Source organism: Chelonoidis abingdonii, chromosome 10, assembly GCF_003597395.2.
Source record: "Chelonoidis abingdonii isolate Lonesome George chromosome 10, CheloAbing_2.0, whole genome shotgun sequence".
NCBI lineage: Eukaryota > Metazoa > Chordata > Testudines > Testudinidae > Chelonoidis > Chelonoidis abingdonii.
This window is the reverse complement of record NC_133778.1, coordinates 74,852,183-74,868,638: the sequence shown is the minus strand read 5'-3', so window position 1 is coordinate 74,868,638 and position 16,456 is coordinate 74,852,183. Positions and strand designations below refer to the sequence as shown.

The following is a 16,456-nucleotide window of genomic DNA, read 5'->3' as shown; positions in this document are numbered from 1 at the left end:
CCTCCTAATACCCTGGAGGCCAATTACAGTGCTGGTTACTGTCCACACCTGATGAGCAGCGCTGCATCACCAGCGCTGGATTCGCTACACCCGAAGCCGAACAGGAGTACAGCCAGCACTGCAGCCAGGGAGTTGCAGCGCTGGCTGGGCTTTGTAAGTGTGGACAGCGAGTGAGTTGCAGCGCTGTAACCCCATCACCAGCGCAGCAACTTGCAAGTGTAGCCAAGGCCGAAGATCTCTCCAGGCCCCTTCCAGTCCTATGATTCTATGCTTACCCAGGCCCATAAGAGACTGAGAACAGAGCCTAAATTAGAACAGACTGTCTTCTGCATTTGTCATAACCTTTTTTGGGTTTCAGTTTCTGCAGGGTTCATGCTCCTTGAGTTTACAGTATAAACAACTGAAACACTCCAGAAGAAACTCAACCCCCACCACCAATTTCACTTGATCCGGGATCAAAATCATGCAAAAATATTGCTGGATTTTACTATTTCTACCTGAAACTGTAAAAGTTCTTGAACCTTAATGATTCTATTAAGCAAGGCTGAATGTTGAGTCCAATGAAATGGCAAACCAAATATGTTTCATATCATTTCAATTTTTATTGCGTGTATTTTGTGTAGCTCTTGATCAAACAATACAGTTTGGTGAAGCTGTAACATAACCTGAATTTCACCTTATAACCTGGGTCTGGGGACCTAATCTTGCATTGCTGGGTGTCACCTCAAACATTTGAGTTTAGGAAGCTACCATTCAGCAAGAAAATACCAGGACCATTTCCTTCATCTTACCCAATTCTATTTCACATTTCCATTGCTATAAAAATAATCTCAGATTTGTTCTAAAATTGTTTGCACCACAAAACTTTATAACATTCTTCAAATAGGAAGTCTTCAGACCTACTGAGGCTTTGGAAGTTGTGTCACAAGGTTTTCCTAGAAGCACCTTCACGCCTGATTATTTAGTAAGTGGGAGAGTTCAGCTCCTTCATAAATCCTGATCTACTGCTAAATGCCTGCTGGGCATATTCTTACTGTGGTACGCAAGACTCAGTGCCAGATCAGAAACTCTCTAAATTAGATCCTTAGGGCATGAAGATTTGCTACTGTAAATTGTCCCTAATTGTCTTTTAAGTTCCTCTTTTAGAAGAAAACTTTACTAAAGGAAAAACTGGTTTTAAGTTTTTGAAAAGGAGGGAAGTTCAATCCTAACAAGTCATGTTTTGAAAAAAAAAATCATTTTTTGAAATGCAAATTAATTTACACATATGAAAAATAACCCTTTATAAAATACGGAACCAGCAGTAAGAAGTCAGGAAACATTGAATAATTTTGGCTTCTTGGACAAACTTCAGAAGGTCCAAACACTGGACCCAAATCTTTCAGTGTTCAAAGTCCACACCTAGATCAAAAGCTGAATTTTACAAATGGTCCTTGCACTTAATTCACTCCACTTTAACAGGAGTGGTTTAATTGATTTGAATGGAATCTGCTTGATTTATGTAATTGTGAGAGGAGAATCAGGCCTAAATTTTGCATTTTAAGCCCATTTTTTGTTTATAAATTTTCTAACTGAAAGTGCAGAGAGCATAAGACACTTTCTCCAAGTCACACAGTGAAACAGCAGTGCAAATGAGAACGGGAGACAGGTTGATTAACCTTTTCCTTTCTTTTAATATTGTGCGTGCTTCTTTATTTCCTGGGATTTATCCAGAAGTGGAAGCGAAATACAGACAAAACACTTATTACTGCAGCCCTGCTCATCTGTAATCACCAAGTTCTGGAAACCTCATGGAATAACCTGCTCTTGTGAAATTTACAAGATGGTTCCTTCAGCAAAATGTTCCAAAGAAGCTGAGATGTGTATCTGAACTTTTGAAGTTCACTCATCTTAATCTTATCCCTTATTTTCAGGATATATTTTACTGAGTATCAGCACACATTGTAGTACTGTGCAGGACATTGATCCCACGAATTAATGGTATAGTAAGGAAAAGGAAAAACCACATAACAGTTTAGACAAATATTCATATATGACAAAAAGGATTTTTGCAAAGTCCTTTCTACTTTTCCAGGCAATATTTTACTTCGTATTGGTGTTTCTGGTGAGATTTTACTTCATTCAGCTAATAGCCTCTAAACTGATTTCATTACAGTATCCACCAACATTTAAAAGGGCACCAGATAGATTCAAGTATTTAGCTTGAGGTACAGCAAGTCTGAAGGCTGAATCTGACTTTATGTACTGCTATGTGCACAAGACTGTGCCTAAAATACAGCTGTTCAGGAGCAACCCTTAAAGTTACTTTGTCTCAGACATACCAGGCTCCTCCTATACTGGGAACATATTACTACCCATTCCCACACTGGCTCAGCTGCTCTGGCCAGCAAGCAGGAGAGGGGCAGATAGCCAAGACTTTGCTCACTGCCTGCCCACCTGCTCTAGGCAGGGATTATGAAGGTTGGTAGCTCCACTTACCCCAACATAACCTAACAGCAAAGTCCACCGTGCACAAAAGCATAAGGAAGATTCTCACTTCCCTGAGTGTTCATGTAGCCTGAAGCACAATCTAGGCCTCAGTCCATAATGCAACGTGACACAGAGAATCAGAGGTCTAATGAGGATTAGAATACTCATTGTGTGTTGGCGTCCCCGGTTTCACTGCTAAACCATTCTGCTTCCAAATCTATTCCGAAGTAGGAACTTGTTAAAATAAAGAAAAAACTGTTTGTCCAAACCCCAAACTAGTCTGAAGCTAAATATCAGGAGCCAAATCTGCCTGGAACATGCCAAGTTCAATTGTAACAACTGATCTGGACAGAAAAAAAAAAAAGCTTAGACATACCCAGATGCTGTCTTCTTGTCTGTACTGCTTCCAGTTGTGTCCTGTATCGCTGAACATTAGAATGTAGCTTGTTATCCAGTCAGAGCTTCCGTATCTGCCTTGGGTGGCGACTGCTGTAATCTCAGCTCTGTCTCCCAGATCAATCTGAAGCCATTGTTGTGGATTAGATTCTGATGGGGACCAACCACCAGCTCCTAGGAGACATCAGAGAAAGGTGGCTTAGGAGTTCAACATTGCCATCCAAATGGTTATTAATAAAACTCATTTAATCTTATAAATTTGAATTCATTACAAACTTGCCCCAACTTTACTGAAATTTAAAATTATTATTTTCATATATAGGATGCTTGGCAAATATAATAGCTCGCATGTTTACAGTTGCTTATTTAATTAAATGAAAAGTCCACATTAAATAAGGAAATTCCTAGGCAATTTCTGCTTTCTGTCAACCAGTGACAGTCACCACACTTCAAAAAGAGAGGATTACAACTTCTTTGTCATAAAAATGCATTTCTTACCACAACGTGTATTTGTACAGACTCTGGGATGCTTTATAGCCCCCGTTTTAACATTCTCTTCTATTTTCTTTCATAGTAAGGTTTGAAAGATGCACATAAGAGTTAGCTACTGGGACTTGTACCTTGTATAGAATACCTGATTGCAGTCTTAAATTGCAAGTTGTAAATACACCTCTACCCAGATATAACGCAACCCAATATCACACGAATTCGGATATAATGCGGTAAAGCAGCACGCCGGGCGGGCAGGGCTGCACACTCCAGTGGATCAAAGCAAGTTTGATATAACGCAGTTTCACCTATAATGCGGTAAGATTTTTTGGCCCTGGGGTAGAGGTGTATTCTACAAAAGCTAGGTTGTAAAAGTAGAGATAATTTGATCAAACGTCAATCAAGCAGCAAAAGAGCCGTCTCAAAGAACAAGACACTGCCTTCTTCTATAATACACCAGTTTGGTATAGACATGATCTGGTTGTGTAAAAATACAAAGATGTTCTTCATTCAGGATATTTCAAAGAGGATTGATGCTTATAGATGTGTTAACAAAGCTATAAACTAAATCATAAAAATTGGACTCTTAGGAAAAAGAAAAACCTTCACTTTTAAGCCCCCACAAAAAAGTCTAGAAATATCCTTACTGGAATGGATTTCTTTATACACACTGTACAATCTTCATTCTTCACACTTTAGTGAGAGTGTTTATGGTTAGAAATGTTTTACAGAAGGTATTGGGTTTGGTTTTTTTTCAAACTCATATTTACTCGTACAGGTGTTGTTGTCAAGATGGTACAAGCTTCCACTGACACGCTCATTCACAAATATTTGGGATCTGAAAGCAAGCCATTCATATAACTTCCTGATACCATTGTTATACGAACAGCAAGATGTTTTAGGTTCAAATATAGCACGGTCATTTGATGTGGTCAGCAGTTACTAATGAAAGAAGCAATTTGAGTATAACAATATTTATATTGATTGGGAATTAATTTCCTATCTGCCAATGCTTAAGCAATTCCTTAGCAAACGTGAAAGACAAGAAGAAACTCTCCACAGATGGTAAAAAGAAAAGCTTGTATCTTCTTTGATGACCATTTAAGTTTAAAGATGCTTTAATAATCATTTAAATTTCATAAAGACTATTTTAAGAGCTGAAAGACTTTCATTTGGTCCCAACAGAAACAATTTCAACTCCTATTAAATGCTCATGGAACTAAAAGATTATCTAAGAAAATGAACTGAATAAAAAAATACAAACAAAACACTAACTTTGAAGATGTTCTGAGGATTTCCAGCCACGAAGACAAGAGTAATACGACCATACATTTGAAGAACAATTACAACCCTGCTGCATCTGCATTAGCACATTGCACAATCAGAAGCAGAAAATGCTACCAAGATCATCCCAGGAAGATGCTGAGCCCATAAAAGGTGACAGTGGCTAATAACCAAATTCAGCCATCTTTCTGAAAGAGGAGCATCTTCCCCCACTCCGGTGAGTATATGGAAAAAGACGCGTATATATTCCTCTGACTGAGATATGCACGCTTATGTTTATCTGCTCTCTTGCTTACTTTTATTACATGTGTATACAGGCTTACTTCCTTACACACACACTTACACGCTCAGCATTCAGCTCCGCTCAGCCTGCTGGTCTCCTCTTTACAAGCACGCAAGCAGCAACAAGATAGCTCACAACAAAGAAGCCACCACACAGCACTAAGGAGCAGCAACCTCCTAGCCCAGCACTGCTTCTGGAGGGGGGGACATCCTCAAGATTTCAGCATAGCTGACCAATTTGTAAAAACGTAGCCACGAGAGCTGTCCCGCAGCTCCAGCCTGTCACTCTGTCCTGACCCGTGTGATGCAGAACTCTGCTTTCCAAAATGGTCTTTGCTGCTACACTCCCACTTCTTGACACATCAGCAGCTGCTCTGCACACCATCCTTGGAACTGCCCCAGAAAGCACCGCGCCTCAGACAAGGAATTCCCGCACAGCTTTCTCCATGTTCCAGACAGGTAGTAATTTGCTGCTGACCTTTAGCAATAGCAACACTGGGGCAGACCCGAAGCATTTCCCAGCCTCTCCCCACTCACCTGCTCCAGTTAAGGAATAGGCAGGCTCACTGCACCTGCTTTCTCCTGCATGGCTGGACCCAAGGTCCAGGCAGCCCAAATATATATCAGGTGGTGCAGGGGTTGCCAAGGTAAATATTTTCTCTCTTCCTGAATGCAAGCAGCAGCTATATATGTGAGTGGCCTGAAGACAGATTGCCAGGCACTGCCAGAAAGGCTATGCATATACATTTCTATTCCCCATATTATTCACTGGGGATTCTCCCCCCTCCTGCCTATTGGAATATATAATTCATAGGCACATTTGGAGTGTGGCACTTCCTCTTCTGCCATCTGGTCTGCCCCTCTCTTGTGACACATCCACTCCAGGGAGCAGATGCCAGCAGTTATGCACAAGAAAATTAAAGCAGACTGTACAGCAGGCTCTGCAACGTGGGGGATGAAATATGGGGAGAGGGGCTTAGAACTCCACTGTGAACCGTGCTGCAGGCATGTTTAGATGAATCTCTTTTATTAAGAGTGCCAGGTAATTATAAACCAGACTGAATGTGGCATTTATTAGACCCGGTCTATTTAGACATTCTTTGAGGGCGCTCTCTAAAGTGATAAAACATGCATGAGATCACCACGTCTCCCATATTAAAATTAGAAGAATGAGATGATTAATGAACTTTCCCTGGGCTTAGCAGTTTACAGCATCACAACTAAGAGGGATATTCTTCCCCTAGTCCTCCTGCGCAGCTCCCATTGGCTTTGATGGGAGTTCTGTGCACGTGTTGGAGGAAAGGGTATATGCCAATCTGCTTGTTTCTGCACAGCTCCGGCATTCTCTCTCTACCGTTCAACACAAGTTGGAGGCGAGCAGAAAGGGCTAGGGGAAAAGGGTCTCTCATCGTCCTCTGTGCCAAAGGTGCCTGATACAGGCGCCTGTTCTCCATGGCAACAAATTATAATGCTAGAGACACAACAGGCTGTAAGATCATATGGTTCTCAGGCTGGAGTCCCAAAAATAAACTGAAAAGAACAAATCTAGCAAAATGTACAAATTGTAAAAAATTAATTGTGAAAATGGCACTTAAAAACCCCCAATGTTCTGCAATCAGTGTGGTTTTTTTTGTTTTGTTTTCTTTTTTTTATGTGGAGCTGCTTAGGATGTCTGTACTTATTTCAGTGTTTTATTAATATAAAGTAACACAAATGCTTGCCCTCTGTCTTGAGCATCTTGCAAGCAGCTCAGCGGGCTTTATATTGTGCTGCAAACTCTTGGACTTCCTGCTGAAAGTAAGTGCTTCCCTGCTGCACAGCCTTACTTTAATGCCCAGATCAAACCACCTGCCATAAAACAAATCACATTTGACAAAAAAAATATCTATTTCTTCTAAGCTACAATTATCTACATTGCGAGCTCAGGCTGGGAGTTTATGGGGATCTGTAGAAGCCTAGTCTTATTATAGCAATTAGGCCTTTTTCATCTATTTATTTGTTTATGGTAAACAAAAAATCGATTTGTTAAATCTGTTCCAGAAATCAAATTTATCAGAATTATATGGATCAGAATTATATTGACTATTTTAGTAGATCCAACATAGCTTTAGCAGTATTTGGATTGAGCCCCTTCACTCAATCTAACATTTGCATTGAACTCCATCACAAAAAAAAAAAAAAAAAAAAAGCCATTTTATCCAGGGATTTTTTCTGTAACATTTCAGTTCTGCAAGTCTTTTTAAAAACAGCCTTTCACTATTTATTCAACAGCCTTCAATTTACTATTGTCTATTACAATACCACATTGACAATTTTACAAGCTTTCTGCTAACGTAGATCTGGGTCACACTTTGTTTCCATATGTTGCATGCCTCTTTGTATTAAAATATATTAAATCAGGCTGCTATTAAATGCGTGTGCACATTGAGACACTGTTCCTTGCTACGCTGAGTACCTGTAGTTATTCTGAAATGTATAGTATATGCTTATTTTTACATGAACTATAGTGTGATAGATAGAATTCTATGTAATCCTTTATATTGCAGGAATTTATCCAAAGCAGGGAGAAATTGTTACACAAATGCATGTTTCTTGAAAGCACTAGAAACTGAAGTCCTGTGGTTTTGTTCACAGATCGTTTCAGTGGTCACCATCATAAACTCAACCTTTACCTTCAGTTATTTTCTATGAACAAATAGTTTTGATCCTAAATATAAGGAGCCAGATCAGTCAATATAAATAAGCATAGCTCTGTGGATTACAATGGAGTCCACATCTATTTGCCTCAGCTGGGGTGTACACCTATATTTACCTCAGCTTTGGATCTGGTCCAAAGGATTTAGGAAATCGTGATGCAGAACCTGTGGAGAGATATTATCTTTGTAAATAATCCCCATGGTACAGTTTATGCGCACTGGTGGAACAAGCTCCTCAGCCCTGGGATAGGAATTTAGTTTACTCTCTGTGCTAAATTCTGCTCTCTGTTGCACATGTACAATTCTGTGGAAGTCAGTCAAATAGTACAGATATAACCAAGGGCAGCTCCCAGCCTCTATGTTCTTCATTCTGGTGAAATTCACCCCTGTGCAGGGATCACACCTCATGGACTAACAACAACATAAGCCTGGTGTAAGCTTTCAAAAATAAGATTTATGTTTTTCGTAGGCCCTGAACAGGACTTTTACTCAAGAGTGAATTTCACATGCTCTCTTTTTTGCTAACACCGAGAACTGTGCCTACAAAGAGGTGGTTTTCATGATGTTATACTTTAGGTCTAATTAGAGCTGAACTGATCCCTCCAAATATTCAGCATCATGCATTTTTAACACAGCTATATTTCCTGCCTCAGCTAAGAATCCCATTTAAGCTGGTTTCGTTTAAATATCATTACCATAACTTTAAATCTGCCTCAAGTAATGATAAGAGTGTAGCTACACCACAACAGGGCAGACTCAGAACCAACTGCGGCTCAGAGAAGCACAATCCTTCACCTGCTGGCCCCTCACTCTGGAGAAGGAATGAACTACTTCATCCCATTTCACAGAGTATCTTATTCCCCAATACGCCTGGGCAGCTACTCTGACTGGTATGTTGGGGAGGGAGGTGGAGGTAGGGCCTCCTCTCCCTCCACATCCCTTGTGCGGAACTGGGGTTGTGTCTGCACTACTTCTGAATTGTGGATGATGTTATGAAATTGTGTCATGAAATTACTGTGTCACAATCAGTCTATATGTATGTGGATCCCACTTGCGTTAGCAGGGCTGTGTTATGTCTTTGCCAGGTCAGAGACAATGGGGAAGGATCAGCACTCAATGATCGTATGAAAAAGTTGGCTCAATACAAGATATTACCTCACCCACTGGTGTAGCTCATATCCAGGGATCAATGCGGTTACAACACTGCAACATTCAAAGCAAAACACTTTGGGACAATAGGTTTTCTACACCGGAGAGAAACTGCTTCCTCCTCTTGTCCAAAGGGGTGGGGATGGGAGTAATGGAGAATTAAAGTAACTCCCTACTTAACATTGTCCCAGTTAAAGTTGTTTCATTGTTACGTCGCTGATCAATTAGGGAACATGCTTGTTTAAAGTTGCGCAATGCTCCCTTATAATGTTGTTTGCAGCAGCCAGCTTTGTCCACTGCTTGCAGGAAGAGCAGCCTGTTGGAGTGAGCTGGAGAGGGTTTGGAGACATGGTGGACCGGCAGCCCTCCCATCAGCTCCCCACTTCCTTAACTTCCCTGTGCAGCAGCTGCCCAGCAGGCTAGCAACTGCAGGGCAGTTCAGCTGTCCCTCCCTCCACTGCCATGTGCTGCTCCTGCCCTCTGCCTTGGAGCTGTTCCTGGGAGCCTCCTGCTTGCTGTGCAGAGGTGGGGAGAAGAGGGGTGCTAATGTCGGGGGGCAGGAGCCAGGGGAGGGGGACACCCTATCTCCACAGAGCAGGGTGGAGACACAACAGGGCTCAGGAGGGAGGGAGCTTGCTGGCTGCAGCTGCTGTCTCAACTTGCTGATCTACTTAAAAAGGCAGTGTACTTAGAGTGGGGTCAGCATACTTAAAGGGGCAATGTGAATCTCTCTTACACATATACAAACGGAGTGTGTGTGTGTGTGTGTGTGTGTGTCTGTGCGTGTGTGTGTGAGAGTGAGAGACAGACACACACACACACACACACACACAGTGTGAGTGTCTGTATCACAAACACATGCACCACCAGCACTTTGAAAAATGGAGGGAGTGGTGCGCTCCAGTGGGATAGTGTGGGTTCATCATCACATTCAGTTTCCGCAGGAAATGATTGCAGCCACTGACGCGTCTATTGTGTCTCCTCCCTCCATTCGTGCTGCCTTGAAGAGTGTGAGGCTACATTAACAACATGTTAACCCTGGAGGGCTCAGTCAAGTGCTAGTTCATCATTTAGCAGCAAGGCATTCCCTGGGAAATATCCCACTCTCGGGCTACGTCTACACTGCACGATTAATTCGAAGTAGTTTAAACCGATATTACAAAACCGATGTTATAAAATCGGGTTTGCACATCCACAGTGCAATCACAAAATCGATTGCTTGCGTCCCTGGTCCAAGGCTACCATCGATTTAAGGAGCGGTGCACTGTGGGTAGCTGTTCCTCAGCTATCCCATAGTTCCCACTTCCGTGTTGAGAGCACAGTGCCTGATGGGGCAGAAAACATTGCCCCGAGTGGTGCTGGGTACAGCCTCACCCCTCCCTTTGTGAAGGCAGCAGACAACCCTTTGGCGCCTTTTTCGTAGAGTGCATTGAGCAAACGCCATAGCACAGCAATCTTTCCCTTTTTTTTCACTTGGTGGGGGGGGGGGAATAAACTGAGGAGCTGTTCCCTGAACCACGCCAGACACTGTGTTTGAACCTACAGACATTTGGAGCTCAGCCAAGAATGGAAATAATTTTCAGAGACTGCTGTGGACTGTGGGATAGCGGGAGTCCTCAGTACCCCCTCCCTCCCTTCATGAGCGTCCATTTGAGTCTCTGGCTTCCCGTTACGCTTGTCACGCAGCGCTGTGTATCCTGCAGTTTTTTATTCAAACGCTTTGGCATTTCGTGTTCTGTAACGGAGCTGGATACAACAGATTTGTCTCCCCATACAGCGATCAGACCTAGTATCTCCCGTACGGTCTATGCTGGAGCTCTTTTTCGATTTCAGACTGCATCGCCAGCCGTGCTGATCAGAGCTCCACGCTGGGCAAGCAGGAAATGTAATTCAAAAGTTCGCGGGGCTTTTCCTGTTTACCTGCCCGCTGCATCCGAGTTCAGATTGCTGTCCAGAGCGGTCAGTGCTGCACTCTGGGATGCCGCCCGGAGGCCAATAACGTCGATTTCCGTCCACATGAACCCTAATCCGAGTTATCACTATCGAATTTAGCGCTACTCCTCTCGTTTGGGAGGAGTTCCGAAATCGATTTAAGGAGGCGGTAAAATCGATATTAATGACGACGTCATGTGAACGGATACAGCGTTAAATCGGTATATCGGCCATTAAACCGATTTAAAGTCGCAGTGTAGACCTGGCCTCTGACTCCACCATTTCAACCAAGCTTCACAATCACCATTGCAGTATACAGTGTTAATTTTTTTGTTTAAAACTTACACTGTGTATATATATCTTTTGTGTGGCGAAAAAAAATTCCCTGGAACCTAGCTGCATCCCCAATTACATTAATACTTATGGGGAAATTGGATTTGCTTAACATCGTTTCACTTAAAGTAACATTTTTTCCAGGAACATAACTACAACACTAAGCGAGGAGTTACTGTACCATAAGACAGAACAAAAGAACAGGTGACCCCAGCAAGAGTCTATAAAAGGACTCCCAGAAGGAGGTGGTGAGAAAACCATTTTCCACCAGATTAAGATGAGAGAGGGTGCTGAAGGGGCAGTGTAGACAGGGTGATGGAGGACCCTGCCCGCCTGCCTGATGCAACCGAAATGACTCCCCAAGGGAAGGGGGAACTAGCGAGGGACATTGTGTTTAAGATGTTTTATTGTTTTGTAAGTAAAAAAAGAGCATAAAATCATAGACTGAACAATGTGTGCGTACTGCCTCACAGCTACCGCATGCCTCTGATGGAAAACTTTAAACCAGAATCAAGATTTTTTTTGGGGTGGGGGGAGGCTATGGGTTGACAGAGGGGTGTGTTTAAGTATTGGGGAGCCTGAAAGGTCAGTGCTGTGCCCAGAGAGGCTAGACAGTAGGGAAACAAGACCCAACACTCAAGGTTTCTTGTCAAATTGACATCTGTCTTTTTGCTGAGTGGATTCGTCAACCTTGTGTATGTTGGGCAACTGCCACACAACTTCCTTTCCAGCTATTTATTGAGAGACATTCTCACTGAGTCAAAGTTGAGATATTACATTTCCATGTAATACCTCTCCAATCTCTGAACATCTGTATATACTGCAAAATCTTTTATGGCAGCTAGTAGAGTGCATCCAAACAGGCGTCCTTGTAAAGCTACTCTGAAGAGAGCCAGATAAACATGGTTTGGTATAGGACAGACATCTCAGGCTTGCTATTTTTAAGAAGAAAAATGAACCATATTTCTTTTCCATAAAGATCTCCTGTCTTATAAGACTAACCCCTGAAAATTGGAACCAAGACCAAGTCAAAGGGCTTTAGTCTAAGGACAGTAGCCAGCAGGGGAGAAGCCATACCACAGAATGTGACTCAGGGTAATGCTAACCCATATAGCAAATACAAATCTGGAGAACTGCAGAAGATTAGAGTTTAGGGTTAGTCACAGAGGTAGCCTGCTTCTTCCTGGTAACATGAAGTTTGGTCCTTATGGATTCCCACTGTGTTTAAACCCACTAGCCATACCTCAGGACAATCCTCACTTCCCCTTCCATGCTTCAGGGTTGAGACCTGAAGAGAAGGTCACCTCTGCAGGGCAAAGAGCTGTGAATCTATTCTTCTCCACTTAAATTTCCAATGACACTGTTAAGCCTAATTGACTGGGGTCCTGACCCATGACTAGGGTTCCTACGTGCAATGACAACACAAAGAAAGGAAAGAAAGAAAGTGGATTGCTACTGGACAACTGGATTTAGGAACAGTGCAGCAGATTTAACAGACTAGTTTGTCCTGGGACTACAGGACCTATAGCAGAAAGCAAAAGAAATTAATGGAGTCTATTTGAACTTCCACTTTAGTGGCCCTAAGCATCTGCAGTAAATTTCCACTGAATTTGGGGCTTTCTCCAACATTAATGAGCTATTTTCAACTAGCAATGCACCTCAGATCGTAAGAGATGATTCTAGGCAGGTGCTGAATATTCCACAAGCTTCTACCCAAATGAATTATTCATGAAAGCTGTAGTAAAAACTGTCATGGGCATTTCACCCAGTGACCTTACCATCCCGTCTGTTGAGCTTGGCGAAGCTGGGACTGTGAACGCTGAAGAGCTCTGAGGAGCTGTCAAAGGCGGTCAGAGGCAACGAGGATACTAGTGCATCATCACAATTATCTATAAAACAAAGGAGAAATAAACAGGATGTCAGATAAAAAGTAGGAAGAAATTTGCTCAGTTGGACTTTTTGGAAAAAAACAACACATAAACCTTGGTCTTTAACAAACTAGTAACTATTTATTGAGCTGACATTCTGAGCAGATCAGTGTGATTAACTGATCATCAGAGAGGGTTCTACATGGAAATATGAACGAGCAGTTACTTAAGTTAGCAAATTAGTAGAGGCAGCCAAAGACCCAGTTTTTAACTGTCATGATTGCCCTCAAGTTTTGGTGGTTCCAACTGGAGATTGATTTCCAGAAGTGTTGACTATGCCACAACTCTAACTGGAGAAAATGGAAGCTGCAATTGCTCAGCTCCTCTGAAACCCAGGCCTTGTATGCCTGAAGTTGGGAATACCAAAATTAGAAAACTTTTGAAAAATTGAGCTTCTGTACCTACTTTGCTTTAGATGACTAGAAGCCAGTAAGGAAGGAAGAGTGCTAGTTTGCCGAGGCAAGAAGAACCTTTCTACTAAAACATTGATAAGGTTTGTCGGATACTAAAAATATATTGAGCTCAGAGGCAATTCATTGGGTGGTGAAAGTCTCAAGGAGACACCTTCAGCATTGGTTGAGCTATTGGAGATACTTGGCGGAATTTTAAGACTGTTTCAGTCCATCAATAACTGAAAGACAAACTGATCTTCCCCACACTCACTGTGTTGTAAAATTCAACACTTACTGCAGAAGACTGTAGCAATGCCCCCCACCAATCCCTGAGCCAACACAGACAGAAGAGTGCTTAGTTTCTTCATTAGTGAAAGACCCTCAAACACACATATGGAATGTGGGAGTGGAAGTGTCATAAACAGATAGCTAAGGGTTAATGTCTCTTTCACCTGTAAAGGGTTAACAAACACCACCTGACCAGAGGACCAATCAGGAGACAAAATAAATACTTTCAACCCTGGGTGGAGGGAAGTTTGGGTGTGGGTCCTTTGTTCTGTGGCGGTTGTCTCTCTGGGCTCTGAGGGGGATCACACTATCTCCAGGCTCTCTAAGTTTCTGTTCAAATAGTAAGTAGAACAGGCGATTTAGGCTTTTTAATTGTTTGTTTTACTCTATTTGCACATGTGGATCTGGCTGGTTAACTTTTATATGTGTAGTTGCTGGGAATATTTTGATTTGTATTGGTACTGGAGGAAGGGTTTCTTCCTTTGTCTGTAAACTATAGGACCCTGTAATATTTACATCTTGAAGTTACAGAGATAATTCTTTACTTTTTCCTTTCTTTTATTAAAAGATTTCTTTTAGAGAACCTGATTGATCTTTCCTTGTTTCCCTTGTTTTATCCCAGAAGAGTGGGTGTAAACACCAGGACTGGTGGGGGAGGAGGGAAGGGGGAGAGAGAGGCTAATTTCTCTCTGTGCCAGGAATACTGTCTCTCTCAGGGAAAGTCTGGGGGGGGGGGGAAGGGGGAATGGTTTATTTCTCCTTGTTTTAAGAATCCAAGGGATTTGGGTTCTTGGGGTCCCCAGGGAAGGTTGGGGAGGTCAGAGTGCCCCAAAACACTATACTTTTGGGTGGTGGCAGGCTATCAGATCTAAGCTGGTAATTAAGCTTAGAGGTTTCATACAGGTACCCAAATTTTGGATGTTAAGGTTCAGATTTGGGAAATATACCTTATGAGAGGAAGCGACAGCATCTCACCTCCATACTAAGCAGAGGAAAATTATACACATACATACATACATACAGAGGGACTCAATAGCAGGGGGAGGAGGATAGACTGTACTTAAACAGAATCCTATACTATACTAACAGAACACCACTGGCCATCAAATAGAGTTCACAGCTAAAACCTCTTCAGCATATCATCAACGATCTACAACCTATCCTGGAAAACGATCCCTCATTCTCACAGAGCTTGGACACAGGCCAGTCCTCGCTTACAGACAGCCCCCAACCGCAAGCAAATACTCACCAGCAACTACACACCACATCACAAACACTAACCCAGGAAACAATCCCTGTTGCCAGCTCTGTCCCATATCTACTCTAGCGACACCATAGTAGGACCCAACCACATCAGCCACACCATCAAGGGCTCATTCACCTGCACATCTACTAATGGGATATATGCCATCATGTGCCAGCAATGCCCCTCTGCCATGTACATTGGCCAAACCGGACAGTGTTTACGTAAAAGAATAAATGGACACAAATCAGACATCAAGAATGGTAACATACAAAAGCCAGTAGGAGAACACTTCAATCTCCCTGGACCCTCAATAACAGATTTAAAAGTGGCCATCCTGCAATAAAAAAAAACTTCAATAAGAGACTTCAAAGAGAAACTGCAGAACTACAATTCATTTGCAAACTTAACACCAATTTGGGCTTGAATAGGGACCGGGAGTGGCTGGCTCACTACAAAAGCAATTTTCTCTCCCATGGTATTTGACAGTTCCTCATCAATTATTGGGAGTGGACCACATCCACCCTGACTCAATCGGTCTTCTCATCACTTGTTAGGTAACTGCCTTCTCTTCATGTGCCAGTATATTTATGCCTGTATATGTAATTTTCACTCCATGCATCTGAAGAAGTGGTCTTTTACCCACGAAAGCTTATGGCCAAATAAATCTTTTAATCTTTAAGGTGCCACAGGACTCCTTGTTGTTTTTGTGGATAAAGACTAACACAAGCTACCCCTCTGATACTATACTATGGAGTAAGGCTAGAATACTTCCCCTCATCCCAAGGAGTTAGGCTAGCGCAAATGGGTGGGCTATACATTATCTACTGCATCTATTTCCTTTTCCTCCCTCAGCTCCTTTTCTCACCATCTCTTCTGAGCCAAACTTGACAGTGATAACCTGCTATGCGGCAGCTGAACTTCTGAGCCCACAGTGTTTGAACGAGGATGAAGTTAGTCAAAGCAAAATTTTCTCATTACTGGCTGTTACATACAAGTCTGTGACTACAGCACAGGCATTCATTAGGGCTATAAAACCATTAATTTCAATGGATCACTCAGGAAAGAAACACGGGTTTAATTACTGGAGAAGTCCTGCAGGTTAGCAAGATCTCAGACTCCGCAAGTCCCATCCCTTGTACAAATATAATTAATCGGGGAAAAATTTATTAATGCCACATTAAGGTTGCAAAACTCAAGACACACACACCCCACACACAACGATTTCACAGTACCATGAATGTAGTCATATTGGCAATGTTGGGCCTGATGCAAAGCGGACTGATGTCAATGGGCGCCTTTTTGTGACACTGAGCTATGGATCAGCGTTTGGGGCAGAACAGAGCATGGTAGGAACTGCTGTGATTAGAATCCCTACCTGAGCTCCCTAGTACCCAGGGGAATGAGCCACTTGATCTTTTGTAGGGTGAAGCTACCTGCTCTTGACAGCACAGCTGTAGGGCTCATTCCCATCTTTCCCCCTATTGGCTAATTTTTTACTTGAGGGCACAAGAAAACAGCCATTCTTGGGTCTTCCACAGGCATGGCCAGCTCTCTCTCTCTCTCTCTCTCTCT

At 42.5% G+C, this 16,456-nt stretch overlaps 1 protein-coding gene across 1 annotated transcript in view; it reads right to left on the bottom strand.

The window, feature by feature from the left end:
• Positions 1-16,456, bottom strand: part of CNTNAP5 (contactin associated protein family member 5) — a 451,740-nt gene that overhangs the window by 309,146 nt on the left and 126,138 nt on the right. Inside the window, exons 2-3 of the mRNA XM_075070316.1 lie at positions 12,809-12,919; positions 2,846-3,039 (exon numbers count right to left, since the gene is read on the bottom strand). Of these exons, the coding sequence (XP_074926417.1) occupies positions 2,846-3,039; positions 12,809-12,919 (305 nt within the window). The remainder of the gene's footprint in view (positions 1-2,845; positions 3,040-12,808; positions 12,920-16,456) is intronic.